The sequence below is a fragment of the Argentina anserina genome, chromosome 4, assembly GCF_933775445.1.
Source record: "Argentina anserina chromosome 4, drPotAnse1.1, whole genome shotgun sequence".
Lineage (NCBI taxonomy): Eukaryota > Viridiplantae > Streptophyta > Magnoliopsida > Rosales > Rosaceae > Argentina > Argentina anserina.
Genome location: NC_065875.1, coordinates 9,227,261 through 9,242,482, shown reverse-complemented (window position 1 = coordinate 9,242,482; position 15,222 = coordinate 9,227,261). Strand labels below are relative to the sequence as shown.

Below are 15,222 nucleotides of genomic sequence, written 5' to 3'. Positions count from 1 at the left end.
TCTGTTCGGTTAAACTCTAAACCCCTAGACTCTAAACTCTAACCGTGGCTACTCCACGTCCTCTAAATCCCTCTCCTTCAACTCAAATCCATGGCGGTTTCTTAAAGCCCCCAAATCCTCCTCGTATTTCAATGGAGCTGAGAAGGGTTCCAATCTCCAAGCCTCGCGCTTTCCTAATCAAGCGCCCACTAAGCTGCCTCCCACGACCTCCTCCGCCGCCGCCGCAGAATAATCATAGATTACTAAACCGGGTAACCTCTATTCTCTCAGACTCCTCATTGAAATACCCTCAATGTAGATCTCTCATCTCCCTCTTGAACCCTCATGACTTCGACACCTTGTTCCATTCCATCGCCACCTCCCCCTCCTCCTCCTCCTCCTCCTCCATTCTCAACCCCAAGACTTCTCTCCGCTTCTTTCATTTCGCTTCCAGAGCTTTCAACTTCCAGTTCACTCTTCGCTCTTATTGTCTCTTGCTTCGTTTACTTCTTCTCAACCATCTCACCTCCCCCGCCAGATTGCTTCTCATTCGGTTGATCGACGGCAATCTCCAAGCCATTTATGCTCTCCCTCCCTCTAATAGGCACGTTGAGATCGCCATGGCTATCTCCGCATTCGAAAGAGCCCCGGCGCTTCAGGCGTTGGATATTTTGGTTCATCTCTACTGCACGCAGTTCAAGGATTCCGGGTTTTGCTCTGCCGTTGGTGTTTTTCAGTTCTTCTCTAATAAGGCATTGTTTCCGTCACTCAGGACTTGCCAGTTTTTGTTGAGTTCCCTAGTCAAGGCCGGCGAGCTTGAGAAGAGCTACATTGTGTTTGATGCTATTTGTCGTGGTGCGTGTCCTGACGTTTACTTGTTTACTACTGCAATTCAGGCTTTTTTTAAGGGAGGCAAGGCTGATGATGCCATGGCTTTGTTCTCTAAAATGGAGGCACTCGGCGTTGCGCCCAGTGTTGTTACTTACAACAGTGTTATTCACGGGCTGTGTAAGAGCAGGCGGTTAGAGGAGGCTTTTCGGGTCAAGGACAAGATGGTACAAAACAATGTCAGTCCCAGTCTTGTAACGTACGGTGCGCTTGTTAATGGTTTTATTCAGCTGGAGAAGTTTGAGGATGCAATTTGCGTTTTGAAGGAAATGGATAGTAAGGGATTTGTCCCCAATGTGGTGATCTATAACATGCTGATTGGTGGTTTTTGTAAAATGGCTAGTATGGGCGAGGCACTCAAGGTATGGGATGAAATGTTATCCAATGGTGTTTCTCCAAATTCTGTTACCATTAACGCTCTACTGCTGGGAATCTTTAAAAACAACCACTTTGAGGAGCATGCTGAGCGGGCCGTAGATGAGATGCTAATGCTATCCAGTGGTTCATTGGTGGACAAACGCGTTTGTTTCTCAGCCATTCATTTGTTATGCAAGAACTCTAGGTTTGATTCTGCAGTGAAATTCACAAATGAAATGCTTTTAAGAAACTTCAGACCCAGTGATAATTTGCTTACTACATTGCTTGTGGGGCTCTGTAAGGATGGAAAGCATTCTGAGGCAACTCAGCTTTGGTTTAGGCTATGGGATAAAGGGTTTGCAGCCAACACAGTGACCTCCAATGCTCTAATTCATGGAGTTTGTGAAACCTGTAGCATGCAAGAGGTTGCTAGGCTACTCAAGGAAATGGTAGAGAGAGGCTTCGTACTGGATACGATCTCATGCAACACACTCATCTTGGGTTGGTGCAAGGAGGGAAAAGTGGAGGAAGCTTTCAAAGTTTGGGACTGGATGGGTAAGAATGACATTTTTCCAGACACATATACTTACAATTTGCTAATTCATGGTCTTTGTAATTTGGGCAAAGTGGACGACGCTGTTAAACTTTGGGAGGAGTGCAAAAAGCATGGTCTTGCCGATATTTATACATACGGAGTCATGATCAACGGGTATTGTAGAGCTGACAGAATCAAAGAGGGTGAAGACCTATTTATAGAGTTGGTCACTAAGAAACTACAACTGAATTTTATTGTTTATAATACGCTTATCAGAGCATACTGTACAGATGTGAACATGATGGGAGCCCTTGGTCTCTGCTGCCACATGAAAAAGAAGGGTATTCAACCAACTTGTACAACATATTCTTCTCTTATACATGGGATGTGCAATATTGGCAATGTCGGAGATGCAAGATATCTTCTTGATCAAATGAGGAAGGAGGGTTTGGTCCCCGATGTTGTTTGCTACACCGCACTAATTCATGGTTATTGTAAGCTAGGCCAGATGGATAAAGTAGGGACTGTTCTTGGAGAGATGTCTTCATACAACATACAACCTAATAAGATTACGTACACTGTCATGATTGATGGGCATTGTAAACTAGGTAATATGGAAGAAGCAACTAAACTTCTATGCGAGATGGAAAAAAAGGGAATCGTCCCAGATGCTGTCACTTACAATGCCTTAACAAATGGATTTTGCAAGGATAAGAAGGTGGAAGAAGCTTTTGAAGTTTGTGATGAAATGTTCAGTAAAGGTCTAGCTTTAGATGAAATTACCTATATGACGTTGGTCAGTGGGCTGCATCAGACCAATGCAAACGAGGAACGATATTCAGAACATTGAAAGGTGAGTTGTTCACTTTTCTATAACAAATTCCTATGTTCACTTTTTATGACAAATTTATCGTATATGTTTACTGTTTTATCATGTTTAATTAACTCACTCATAAAATGAATGCTTATTTACGTTTTATATTAGTACAGGATACTTTTTTATAAGCACTGATTGTCGTTGCTGATGGAATGATGCGTACCATCTCCAAATTGATGCTTGAGCTTGAGAGGTTAGTCAATCTGTACATGACCCATTTCTTTCTTATGTATATATATAAAGCTTGTTCCATATGAGTTTGACATGACATGTATATGTGTAATTGTTCATCATTTTACTAAATGTGAAGAAATGCCTGGTAATATTTTTTTAACCTGGTCAAAATGAAGCTGACTTGAATGTGACTATATGCTTGTGGCTCTTACCCCAATTGCCGCTTGATTATACTACATGATTTGAGCCTCTTTCATATGACAAGTTCTATAGCTAAATGTATATGAAAAAAATTTGATTTGGTTGCATAATGCAGGCGAGGTGATGCAGGAGCATCCAAAAAGAAATAAAACTGCTAAATTAAATTCGGAGTTTATTGCCATTTAGTGCTGTCTTGGGTCTTTTTACATTTTTGCTGGTTTCTCATTTATATAGGCTTTTATTAGGATTGAAGTTACCTAGTATATAAGCTGTGTTTGAAGTCTTTGTAATCAGTTTTGTTTTTTATCATTTTCAATAGAATACAAAGAGTTTCTTTGGGAATACTTAGCCCAGAACTCATAGATCGTTCCTGCCTAAGTCTACATATTAAATCTCTATGTTTTTGATTGTTTCTTGCTGAGTTCTTTGCTTCCTAATGTTCCTATCTCTATCTAGCCAATAAGGCAGACAATACTAGCTCCTGCTTTGCATCACAAGGGATTTTGATATGATAGCCTTGGCAGGAGACTGTTGCCGTAGAATTTATTCTCCAATAATGCCATTCTTTTAATTGTCACATAATGAGTTCATTCAGATTAGAGAACATCAGATGTGTATTTTAAGTGGAATTCTGTTTCCTTTTTTATTTTATTTTTCTTGTAAAGTCTTTACTTGGACCCATTGAGTCCAATTCTATTGCATGGCATTGTATTTCAAGTCTAATCCTTTCACAAACATTTGCATAATACCCTACTCAGCTTTCAGCAATGCTTATGTAAGTTAGAGGTTTAAAGCTAGTGTTGATATTTCCATGCCTGCAGCTAGGTCTTATGGGTGGACCTGTATTTGTTGTGCATGTTTTTGTACATAAGACACATCTGATAGTACTTTTTTTTCGTCTGAATACAATTGCGTATTTATTGTTGTACTATGTTAAAATTTAGTTTTAGCTCGTGAATTGGACTGTTGGGAAGCCATTTCGTCAAACAGTTATCATTTGTTTAGCTTTTTTATTTTAGTTAAAGGTTTCACATTAGCAGCAGAGCCATCTTACATAGATATATGCATGATGAAAAACGAAGCAATTTGATAGTAATAACAGCTACTTTACTAGATTTATATAGCAGCACTCAGAAGTTAATATTGGGACCACGAGATTTTTTTAGATAAATAAAAGATACAGTACAGAAGAGAGGTGACCCTTTTAGTAGTTACTGATTTATATCAAGTGATAATATAAAGGAAAAATCTCAGTGCCATTCTACACTTCACCCTAATTTATAGTTTTTCATGTTATTTTCAATAGAATCTTGATTTTGCCCTCTGTCTGCTCTGAAAGTTACATTGTAGTCCTCGCTGGAATTTCTCTTGTGCATTACTGAAAGTTTTTGAAAATTTGTTCTGTTCATAGGGAAAGAAGCAGCTTGCTAAACAAATGGTAGATCTGCAACAGCTTAACTCCATGCACAGAGGTACCTATTAGTTGTTACATATACTTGTAGTATGTTGTCTTTTGTTCTTAAGTCATGATTTAACTATTTCGGTGCGTTTCTCATCATATAATTCAAGACATGAGCCCTTTTCCTCAAAGTGAATGTCAACTGAAGCTGAGTGCTCATATGTCTGTTAGTTTCTGATACTTCCAGTTGTTCGTATGTGTTCTCTAATGTCTTTATAATTTTACTCAGATAAATACAGCTTTTCTCCTTAAGGCAATGGATACAGACGCTTCTTCCATGACCACGCAAAGGTTAGCCTCTTCAATTGTATCTAGCAGTTGTACTCAGTATCAATATAACAACTGGAAACTAGTAATGGCAATACTGTAAAACACATGCCGAGTATTGTACTGGTAATGTCAACTTCAAAGGTGAAAAAATCTCGATTTTTCACATGCTAAATTCTTACTGGAATCTGTTTGGGTTGTGGGGATCTAGTTGGTGAGACTCAAGTGTGGGATGTTACTATAGTTTTATGAGAAAAAGAAAAGGAGAGATTTTAAAAGCTACAACCAATTCTTTGAATTATTCTCAGTTTCTCGTGTTGGACTGCTGGCCACACGAGAGTCCAAAGTCCAAACATTGCAGATTATGTTATCTATACTATGAATTGATACAGCTTTAGATTATTGGAATTTAAACTTTTCCCAAGTTATCTGATAGCTAAAAAAGTACATAGCTACATACCATATGACCGCATTTTGAGGTGAATGCATACATCTATAAAAGGAGGAAATGCATGCTTCAACAGCCAAGAGTGAAATGTCAGTGAAATTTGTTGAACTTTGTTGTAGAACTTATGAATTATGTTGGGTGAAACCATTTTGTATTAATGAAGAGATTGCAAAATGTAGGGGATAGCTTGTAAGACTTGTATAATGTCCACTAAAACCTTTAATTACTGTACTTCATTGTACTTCATGTGTAATGCCGTATTGGCTAAATTGTGATTTTTTGTTCACCAGGAGCTAAGGCCAAAGAGCTAGAGACGAAGAGGTCTTCGCCTTGTTTGCAGCTCATGTTCCATTCGAGTTGCCCAAAATTAATAGTGCAGATATCTCGACTCCTAATTGGACTACTGGCCCCCAAGTTTGAAGATGGAATTACTTATTTCTATCTGTAAAAAAGTTACCAAAAGGGCCTAAGGTACTAAAATTCATTAAATCAAAGATTAGTGGAAACTGTAAGGGTTCAAGCCCTTACTCTACCTAGCTACATCGAGATTATCTTGGGACAGGAGATTTTTGCCAGAGAAAATTTCACTTGTAACTATTGTTGAATGCCCCAACCGTTATAGTTGCCTAGTAGGGGCATTTATTGGCCCATTTGATTTAAAATTTTGGCAGATATTGGCCCATTCGGAATTTTTAGTTCCTTCGATGATTTATTTCCAGATCCACCACTGACAACATTGATATCGTGTTAATGCCAAGTTGCCAACTATATATATTCACTACTATAATTAGAAACTCTCTTTTGCTGTCAATAATTTCACTAAAAAATAGATCTGTTAGAAATACATATTAAATAGAATGATAAATTGAAAATAATAATATATGGGAGAATAAAAAAGTAAAAAAAAATATTAAAAAATAAAAAAATGAAAATTATAAGGGGAAGTTGGAACCGTACAGATGCATGGGTAAAAAGGCTAATATGTAGTTAGTGGAAGGATGCCTTTAAATTACATTACGTTGTCTTCTAGTTTTCTATTCCAACTAAGTAAATGTCTCATACATTCATGCTCCAGTATCTCTTCCGCTAACCAATCTCGTTTAACACCTTATACCCTAATTGGGTTAATGAGGAACTTTATTATTTCAAAATTATAATTCAGTTCTGTCATATTAGCAAATCAGTTCAAATGTGATCAACACTGTTGGTGTGTCCCTTTCTCTTTTCGAAAGTAAGGTAAACTAAAGCCTCTTCATTCATTCAGGTCCAGTCGCAAAGTAGTGGACCAATTGATTTCCTGGGTCTGCAAGTATATATTTTACATATTACAAAAGCAAAAGATGACTAATGACATGATATCATGTTCAGCAACATAATTATTCTGGAAGCTAATTTATATTATTATAAGGATTTTATATTTCTATATTTGGTTTTGTCAAATAAGTCTTGATCACTAAAATTGGGTGATCAACGATAAAATATCTATGAAAATATAAATTTCCTACCATATTTTTGCTATGTTTTTTCTTTAATTTTTTTAGTTTTAACTTAGTTTTGTTGTATAAGTGTCATGGAAGTACATGTAAGGGAAAGAGCATGAATGAGAAGAAGTGAAGAATTTTAGTTGGATAACGAGTCTTTCCTTACTACTCTAGGAGTCTTTATTATACGAAGAGAGGTATGATCGAGCATTAATAGATAAGAAGAGTCCTATATAGGCTAGGATACTCGTTCAAGTCAAGAAATTGAAATTATGATTGAGAATTAATTGGAGGCCCAGTCAAATCTTAATAAAACTAGAAGTGCAGATGCTACCCAATTTTAACAGAGTCCACGTGATAACTCACTGTGAATGTCATATATGAATAGAAAGTTTTACGTGAGCGAAATTTTTTTTTATTTTTTCGGCATACTAATACGTTTACCGACATATCTTCAAAATGTCAAATTTTTGGTTTCTTATTTATGTATCAAACTATGCGACATCACGAGTGCGAGGGTATTCGCCGATATTATTTTAATGCTCGGTTAATTTTCTATGTGTTTACGAAGTTAACGACTTTTAAATCATATTTTCTATGTTTTAAATTTTAACCGTCCATTTGAGTGAATTGATCTAGATTGTCAGATTAATCTATAGATACCCAACTACAATACACACCCAGACACCCTAGCCTATCTCCCTTCTCTTCTTCTTCTTTTCTCCTTTTCTCTCCCGACGCACCTTCTCTCTCTAAAGCCCAAAAAACAGGCGGCCCTTCACCGCCGCCTGGCGCCGCCGTCCGGCCAACCCAGACGACGATACCACAACTATCGTGACCACCGTTCTCTCCTCTTCTCGAGCGTACCCACAAAACAGGCATGCAGCCCAGTTCCGACGAATCCAAATTTTGAAGCCATGGAGGCCGTCATCGAATTTGTCAAGCTCCGACAACTTTTTTGGAGCTCCTCTCGGTAAGATCTTCTTCTCTCTTTGTTTCCGAGTTGGTCTAGTGATTTGGTTAGAGATTTAAACCCAAAGCATTCACCTTTTCTCTTTTCCTCTTGCCGGCGAGTTCTTAAACTCTGGTGACTGTGTTCGTCGTTTACAACGGCTGAGTTGATGCTTCTGGGATCGTGGTGGAGCTCGGAGTGACTGCAGAGACGTCGGGGAGGTGGAAGCAACGCCGCAGTAGCTTGGATCAGGGGTGTTGCAGCTCAGAGGCACCGTGATCGAGTTCGAGACTTCGTAGAGGTATCAAATGAGCTCCAATCTCCTTGATTTTGGTGTAGTTGTGATCATATTGTTGTTTCGATTCATTTGATATAACTGCATGTTGATTTTGGGTTGATCATAGTTGAAGTTTTGGCCGAAATAGTGATTGGTGATGCATGTTGATTTTGGGTTGATCAAAGTCGAAGTATTGGCTAGAATAGTGATCGGTGATGCAAGGGTCAAACACCCTGGTTTTTACTGTTACCGAGTAACCTTTTTACTATTTTACTGCCACTGTGAAACCCAACATACCCCTGTTGACTTCAATTATTATAGTTTTACTCCTAGTAGTAAATAAGTTGAAAAGTTATTGTTTTACCCTAACCTAATTTACTTTCTACTTAAATCTCATTTCAATCTTTTTGTCTTTAAGATTTCCGATTTGAATCGAATTAAGAGATTTTAGTATTTTTCGCTAAAATCTTTTTTTTTTAACTTTTCGGTTAAACGTTTAACTCGATTTCCGCCCTGGGCGAAAATTGAGGAACTCAAGCGTGAGTGATATAAATGCCGGAACAATAAATTAAACATTTCCATCTTTATCGGTTATTCGCGTCTTAAATTTAAGATACAAATATCTATAAAATAAATTCACACTCACCATTGGAAAAACCAACTGATCATCTCAAGACCTCGACTCGAATGGTCAAATTGGTCAAACCGTCGATAATTTGTTAAATTACTCCCCTTTTTCGTTATTCGTTAGCTACGAAATGAACTCGAGGGACACGATTCTACGCAAAGCAAGAAGAGCGAGATCTGGAGCACAGACTTCGGCACTACTATCTCAGGTAAGGGGGTGAGCCGCCCGCTAGGGTAAGCCGTTACCTTTTCGAGTTAGTGATATTTTTAATTATGTAATGCTCAGCTAGTTCTTAAGTTAACGTCTCGAGCACTTCACTCGAACTAGTTGGTAAATTCATCGAGATATTTTTCAAAACGATGAACCCAAGCTCCGTCTCAAGGCCCCAGTCGAGACTAGATAATATGGTTATCGATTTAATATTTATATGTGAGTAGTTAGTACTCGGTTAATCCGAGCGGGTGAACCATGATACAGTTATTAGGAATTAAAATACTATATTTATTTATCTAGGGTTCACGGAACCATAGTTTGTATTTCGGAGCTTGTCCACTATATGCAGGCCTCGGAGTTCGTCCCTTTGTGATTCATCTTCAGTAGGCCTCGTAGTTTGTCCACCTACAGCATCCCTCATAGCTTGTCCACCTGCGGTTCATCTTCAATATGAACCATGAAGCCGACCGGGTCTTATACACCCTATTGACGTTACTTGTTATATTGTGCTAAGTCGCATATTTCACATATGCATGACTTTACTAGTTTATCATACTTGACAGGAGACATGTTATCGTCTCGGCCTGACAATCCTCACTAAATATATTACGTTAATGGTCATACATATATTCCTCGACCGTGGAGTTAGTCATTTCTCGCATATGGATATCATACTACCTATCATTAACCAAATGTCATTTTGGTTATTCATATATCTCATTTTCCCATTCGAACGTTCATTTAAATGTTTTTACATCGAGCGTTACAACCTTCACCTATTCTCCTTTGTTTTCAAACCCTACCTCGGAAGGGTATCGTCCCCAAAATGGGTTAGCGGGGATGAGTACTCGCCCTCTTGTTTTGCAGGTGTCTAGTGGCGTTGGTCTGGAGGCTAGTGGTCAGTTTGTTAGCCTTCGTGTATCGTTGGTTGCTTCCCATTCCTGAGGATTTTACTGCACAGTGTTTCAGCTTTCCGATCTTTGAGTTGGATTCAGTTGACGCATTTGACGTACTCTAGTATATCTCATCTTCGGACCTGGTCATTTACCTTCTTGTCGGACCGAGTGGGCCGGTGAGACTTAGACATATTCTTTGTTTGATGTTTGAGTCTTACATTGCTACCTTCCACATTTGTTATTTGCGTCTATATTTCATTTTCTCCTCATATCTTTTTGTCCTTTTGTTCTTATTTTTATCATTAGCCTTGTAGTTTCGAGTTAATTGGTAGTCTACATGTCGGTCTTGACGTGTCGGTTTCTTATTAATTCGGGACTACGACGAATACTGTTGCATTCTGGTTCCTGAAATAGTCCCGGGGTGTGACACTTTATGAGTCTAGTTTCCAAATCAATTGGAATCGCATCAAAAGCTATTGTTAGAGGAAGTTATGGCATAATCAATGCATTGAAGTCAATTTTGCCTATATTAAAAATATCCTAAAGGAAAAGACTTTGCATCTAAGAAGCCTTGGAGATAATTTTAGGACACAATTTCGACTTATTATGCATAAAAAAGGTACTATTAAAGAGCAAGTCTTTATTGCAAAAGAATCTAATCAAGACACATATGAAGTTGTACACAAAATTGTTGCGCATAAGGATTTTGTGCGATTTTATTGGGTTTTCTTCCTCTTTTCTGATTGGTTTAGAATTTTTTAGAGATCACTCTTAGTCTTAGCCATGCAACTATATATATGAGCCTCTATCAAAGTTTTGAAGCATCTCTCATTTACAAAAACACACAATTTGTTGCAAACAATTAGGATGTTGCATGTATTAGAATGTCATATCAGGATTATTAATACTAGGACAGAGTAAAAGTTCTTGAGTGAGAGAGGGAATTCCTTACATCAATGTTGATTTGGAGGAGCCTTAATATATTAGTGAAAACCTAGAAATATGATGAATTGATTATAGGTCGCAACTATGTAACTATTATAATCACCTACTAAGCTAGGATAAAAATTGATGGTTGCAACCACCCATATGTTGTGCGGAAGCGGCCAACAATCCCACACACACAAGTCTAGTAATGCCGATACTCCTCCCACTTTAGCCACTCGGTGGAGTTCGGGTATGAGGTTTTCACAAAAGGTCTCGGCATTAGTGTGTGTGGTATCAATCTTTATAACCCAATGATGACTCTTCACTTTTTTCAATGTAAGATTTCAAATGGCTCAAATCTAAGCCAATCAATTTCCAACAATCTCCACCTTGGCATGATTCGAGTTATCACCAATTCTCTCACGATCACCTCGACTACAAGCATCTTATGACCCCAATTCAAATAGAAGCTCCACCAAATTCGATCGTACAAGACACCAAGTCTCAAGCGCAACTTGGGCTCTGATACCCATTGTTGTGCGGAAGCGGCCAACAATCACACACACACACACGGGTCCAATAATGCCGATACTCCTCCCACTTTAACCACCCGATGGAATTCGGGTATGGAGTTTTCACAAAAGGCATCGGCATTAGTGTGTGTGGTATCAATCTTTATAACCCAATGATAACTCTTCACTTTTTCCAATGTGAGATTCTAAATGACTCAAATCTAAGCCAATCAATTTCCAATACCATATGCATGTAACTATGATCACGGACCGGAAAACCGACAAAAAAAACTAATAGAACTATAGGAGAACATAAGAGATCATGGCTACTACCAGCCAACACCACCGGCACACTTTTCTCACCGCGGTTAGGACTATTTGGTTCAGTTATGGGATTCGTTAGGCTAAAGTATTGAGCACCACCCCTAACAATACATATTTGTATCTGATCGATAAACATTCAATACCGAATAAGTCTTGCAATTTAAGAAACCTATTAATTAAGACTCCTAAGATAAGAAATTGTTTTCTAGAGGTCAGAATTCAAAACAAATAAGTACAACTAGTACAAAACTTAGAAAATCTGAAGGAACATCGCATCAATTAATCAATTATTATAGTTTAAGAAGTTCCTAAAAATCTGTTGAGCAATCATATGTGCAGCAAAATTAGCCCGCCTTTTGAGAAAAACCCACCTTACTCCCTTTAAGAAGGAATAATTACATCACAACATTCTCGTAAAGCCTCCCTAGCAGTGATGTATTATTGATAGGAAGAGAAGTTGAGGATTTCCGTTGTACCTCCAAACATGAATCGATTTCAATAATAACTGAACTAAGGTCTGTGCGCCACTGCATATTAAATAACAGCAGGACACACCAGCAGCTCTGCTTCTTCTGCTAACAGCTGCTAAGAGAAAAATAAATGCCAGTAGATCAAATTGGAGCATATCCCAAATCCAACATCCTCAATGATATATAACTAATTCACTAGTGTGCCTATCTAAATATGAATATGATTCTTATTAGTGTGACAAAGCATGTTTAAACACATTAGTACGCTCTTACTGTCCACCATGCTAACAATCATATATATCAGCAAATAACCATGATTACAATCAAAGCCTGTATAGAAAGAGATGTGTGTAAAAAGTGATGAGGAAGTGATAAGATTTCCTAATCTATTTTTACTGAAATTTATCAATTGCACTATGCCACTATGGCAGATTAGTAAAGCTATTGTGTATATAAAGTCGCAATTTACTTTGCCTCTCTCTCTCTCTCTCTCTCTCTCTCAAAATATTCAAGAGGAATCATATGCCTGCCAGCCAAAGAAAAAGAAAAGATGATTTTCCAATAGTATAGAATTAACGGGGAAAAAGAAGCACACACTGGCATACCCAAGTGAATCAAAGTAGCCCATATATCCCATCCCCATCTTAGTTTGAGTTGAGTGGTCGGCCATGCTAATTGTAGCCAAGCAAAAGAGAAAAGGCTCCTCCTCCTCCTCCTCCTCCTCCTATCTAGCCTACTAGATACCTCATCTCAAACCCAGAAATCAGTTGAACCCAAATGATACTAATTCCTCTTTGTTCTTATTCTTTGTCACTTAATTCTCTCATATATCTCATACTTCCCCTGGTTTTGTTCATGCAAGATCCAAAGAACTTACAAGCAGCAAGGTATGCCAAAGTAACTCTCTCTCTCTCATTTAATTCACTAGCTGAGAAACATTTGTTGTACTAAAATCTTTCCCAGAGAGACATCGACAGATCCCACTAGTTATCTTTTGAAAATCACAGCGGATTCCATATTTGATATTTCAAGCCGTTTACTGTAAAATACGATGTCGGGTCGAGTTCAGATTTGAAGACCCTTCTTTTATCTTAAAAACGTTTATATATATATATATATTGGAATCTAAGTGCTGTAAACCAAGAGCACAGTAATTTCCAGTTCAATCGATCACAAGTAAAACTGTAAAAGGTCCTAGTCTGAATTGAAATATAAGGAATTTTCTTAAGTACTTATGTGTATATGATACCCACATTTACTAAAATGACAACAACTTAAAATAAATTATTATTTAGATAATTATAGTTGATTATAGATAATTACTTCATTTCAAACATTTTACTAGTTTTTGAACAAATTGTTGTAAACACGGTAATTTTGTTAAATGATATGTAAATATGTAAAATAAATATGATAATTTTGTTGTTAATATCGTAATGTTTAGCTATCCTTGTGATTCATCATATATATATATATATGTTCCAATGACTCCAAGATTTTACCCAAAAAACAACTTGTAAAGCCAACGAAATTTTTTCGCTCATCTATAATATAATCATATTATTTCTCGGTATGTATTCCTAGCTTTTATAGGAATAAAGGGGTCATACATCAAACCAAATTAAACACCGGTAATGGAGAATTGGCTTACACAATTTTCAAATTAATTTTAGTCCTCATCAGGCATACATTGAGTCCAGTTAACAAGAAATGCAATAGTTTTCATCAATCTTTCTCCTTCCCTTAGGGGTATCGTCAATATAAAAAAATTGCAGTAAGGTTTATATTTGATATATGCCCCAAGATTTAAATCATTGATCAGGTTACCATCAACCATCAAGAATCTAAGCATGATATTGACACGCACTTGTTTCTGAATATATAGGAAGCCTTGGTATCAAAGAGCAATAGAGATGGGCACTCTTTGGAGATCAAACAGGAGTGGTCCCAAGCTTCCCACAGATCAAGTTTCAACACCAAATGCTACAACCTTGTGGAAAACCATTACCAAATCAACAAGCAACAATGTTCCTAATTCTTCGACTTCCAGTAGACAGAAGCTGAGAAAATGTGCTTCCTTAAAGGTTGCGACTTCGTTTACTAGGGTTTGTCTTTGTGCACCGATCTCTTCGTACAATGAGGTTTTCAGGGCTGAACTCCCACCAAGAAGAAGCAATAGTTACCCGAGATCGGTGGCGACAACGCAAGATCAAAGAAGCATCACCACTCTGAACACGAGGCTTAGCACTTCTGAGAGAAGAGTTTTCCGTGGGAAATCACTTACAGAAGACGTTTTGATGAGACGGTTCGTTTTGGAAGAAGAAGCAATGATGCACGTTAGAAGGAGAAATCAAATGGAAGTTACAAGGAGAAAAAGTAAAATGAGGAGGAAGAATCTTGGGCCTAGTCGTCTTTGTAGAATGGTTATGGCTAGGGAAGAGGATAATCAATAAGTTTAGTTTCATTTTTAAAGATCGCTTTATCAATTGTTTCAATCCCGATGGTGAATTTTGGACTTCTCCTTCTCTGCATGCATGTGGCTGCTCGATCGATCTTGAGTGTCTTATATTATCAAGGAAGATTGATACAATTCATTAATTGCTATGGGAATTGTTATATGAAATTTAGGAGATTTCCATTCAATGCAAATCGAGAAAATATTTTCTCTTCTTTTTTCTTCGCTAAATTGTTAGTCGAGTCCTAGCTAATATTAAATTTAAACGAACCATATTAGACTGCTGAAGGAGAGTAGAGGCTGGCGGTAGTGCTAAACTTCAGGGTCCATTATAAATATTACACGGTGAAAAACAAATGAGCCGAGCTAACATGTAAGTCACACAATGTTTCGCAATAAATAAGTTACAGTTGAATTGAGGAGAAAGCATTCATATAAGTTTTGCAATCCTCCAAAATGTGCACCATTCATATCCTATGGACAGTGGAAATGATTGATATTTCTATTTTTCTTTTATAAATTTAAATACTCAAAGTCGCAACTACTTAAATAGGTGGTAAGCATAATAGACGAAATATAAAAAAAGGTGTCAGTAAGCAATCTTACTAAATTTAACTAATTTGAATCTCCCCATATCATCGATCATAACGAGTTGTGTCACACCGTGCACCAATCATGACAAACATACTTATACATGAGGCATTCCACACTCCACACACTAACTAAGAAAACAACTACATAACTACAATTTAGGTAGATTATAGTTAACTATCTATAATGGTACTCGAGTAATTATTAAATATTAAAGCTAGATGTGTTGCCCGTGCTGGGTCGCGATATATACATGACAACTACTTTTCAACTGTTAAGTTACTTAAGTAGAGATTAGAGAAGACATAACC

At 37.5% G+C, this 15,222-nt stretch overlaps 2 protein-coding genes across 4 annotated transcripts; both read left to right on the top strand.

The window, feature by feature from the left end:
* The first annotated feature begins 31 nt into the window (after positions 1-31).
* On the top strand, positions 32-5,959 carry LOC126791820 (pentatricopeptide repeat-containing protein At4g19440, chloroplastic-like). 2 transcript variants are annotated; one of them, XM_050518309.1, is made up of 5 exons: positions 32-2,612; positions 2,750-2,829; positions 4,423-4,483; positions 4,700-4,761; positions 5,476-5,959. In XM_050518309.1, exon 1 carries the CDS (start codon positions 132-134, stop codon positions 2,607-2,609), a length of 2,478 nt encoding a protein of 825 aa, XP_050374266.1. In that variant the 5' UTR covers positions 32-131; the 3' UTR covers positions 2,610-2,612; positions 2,750-2,829; positions 4,423-4,483; positions 4,700-4,761; positions 5,476-5,959. The 2 variants fall into 2 exon arrangements, with proteins under 2 accessions (XP_050374266.1, XP_050374267.1); XM_050518310.1 differs by having other exon boundaries at positions 2,745-2,829.
* Positions 5,960-12,407: 6,448 nt separating this feature from the next.
* Positions 12,408-14,382, top strand: LOC126791834 (uncharacterized). Of its 2 annotated transcripts, none has more exons than XM_050518327.1 (2): positions 12,408-12,762; positions 13,751-14,382. In XM_050518327.1, exons 1-2 carry the CDS (start codon positions 12,755-12,757, stop codon positions 14,316-14,318), a joined length of 576 nt encoding a protein of 191 aa, XP_050374284.1. In that variant the 5' UTR covers positions 12,408-12,754; the 3' UTR covers positions 14,319-14,382. The 2 variants fall into 2 exon arrangements, with proteins under 2 accessions (XP_050374284.1, XP_050374283.1); XM_050518326.1 differs by having other exon boundaries at positions 12,413-12,752.
* The last annotated feature ends 840 nt before the right edge of the window (positions 14,383-15,222 follow it).

Excerpts from the sequence above, each read along its gene's own strand:
- LOC126791820 (XM_050518309.1), top strand. The coding sequence starts at position 132 with ATGGAGCTGAGAAGGGTTCCAATCTCCAAGCCTCGCGCTTTCCTAATC.
- LOC126791834 (XM_050518326.1), top strand. The coding sequence starts at position 12,643 with ATGATACTAATTCCTCTTTGTTCTTATTCTTTGTCACTTAATTCTCTC. Across the intron at positions 12,753-13,750 it reads AAGAACTTACAAGCAGCAAG|GAAGCCTTGGTATCAAAGAG; the intron begins GTATGCCAAAGT and ends CTGAATATATAG.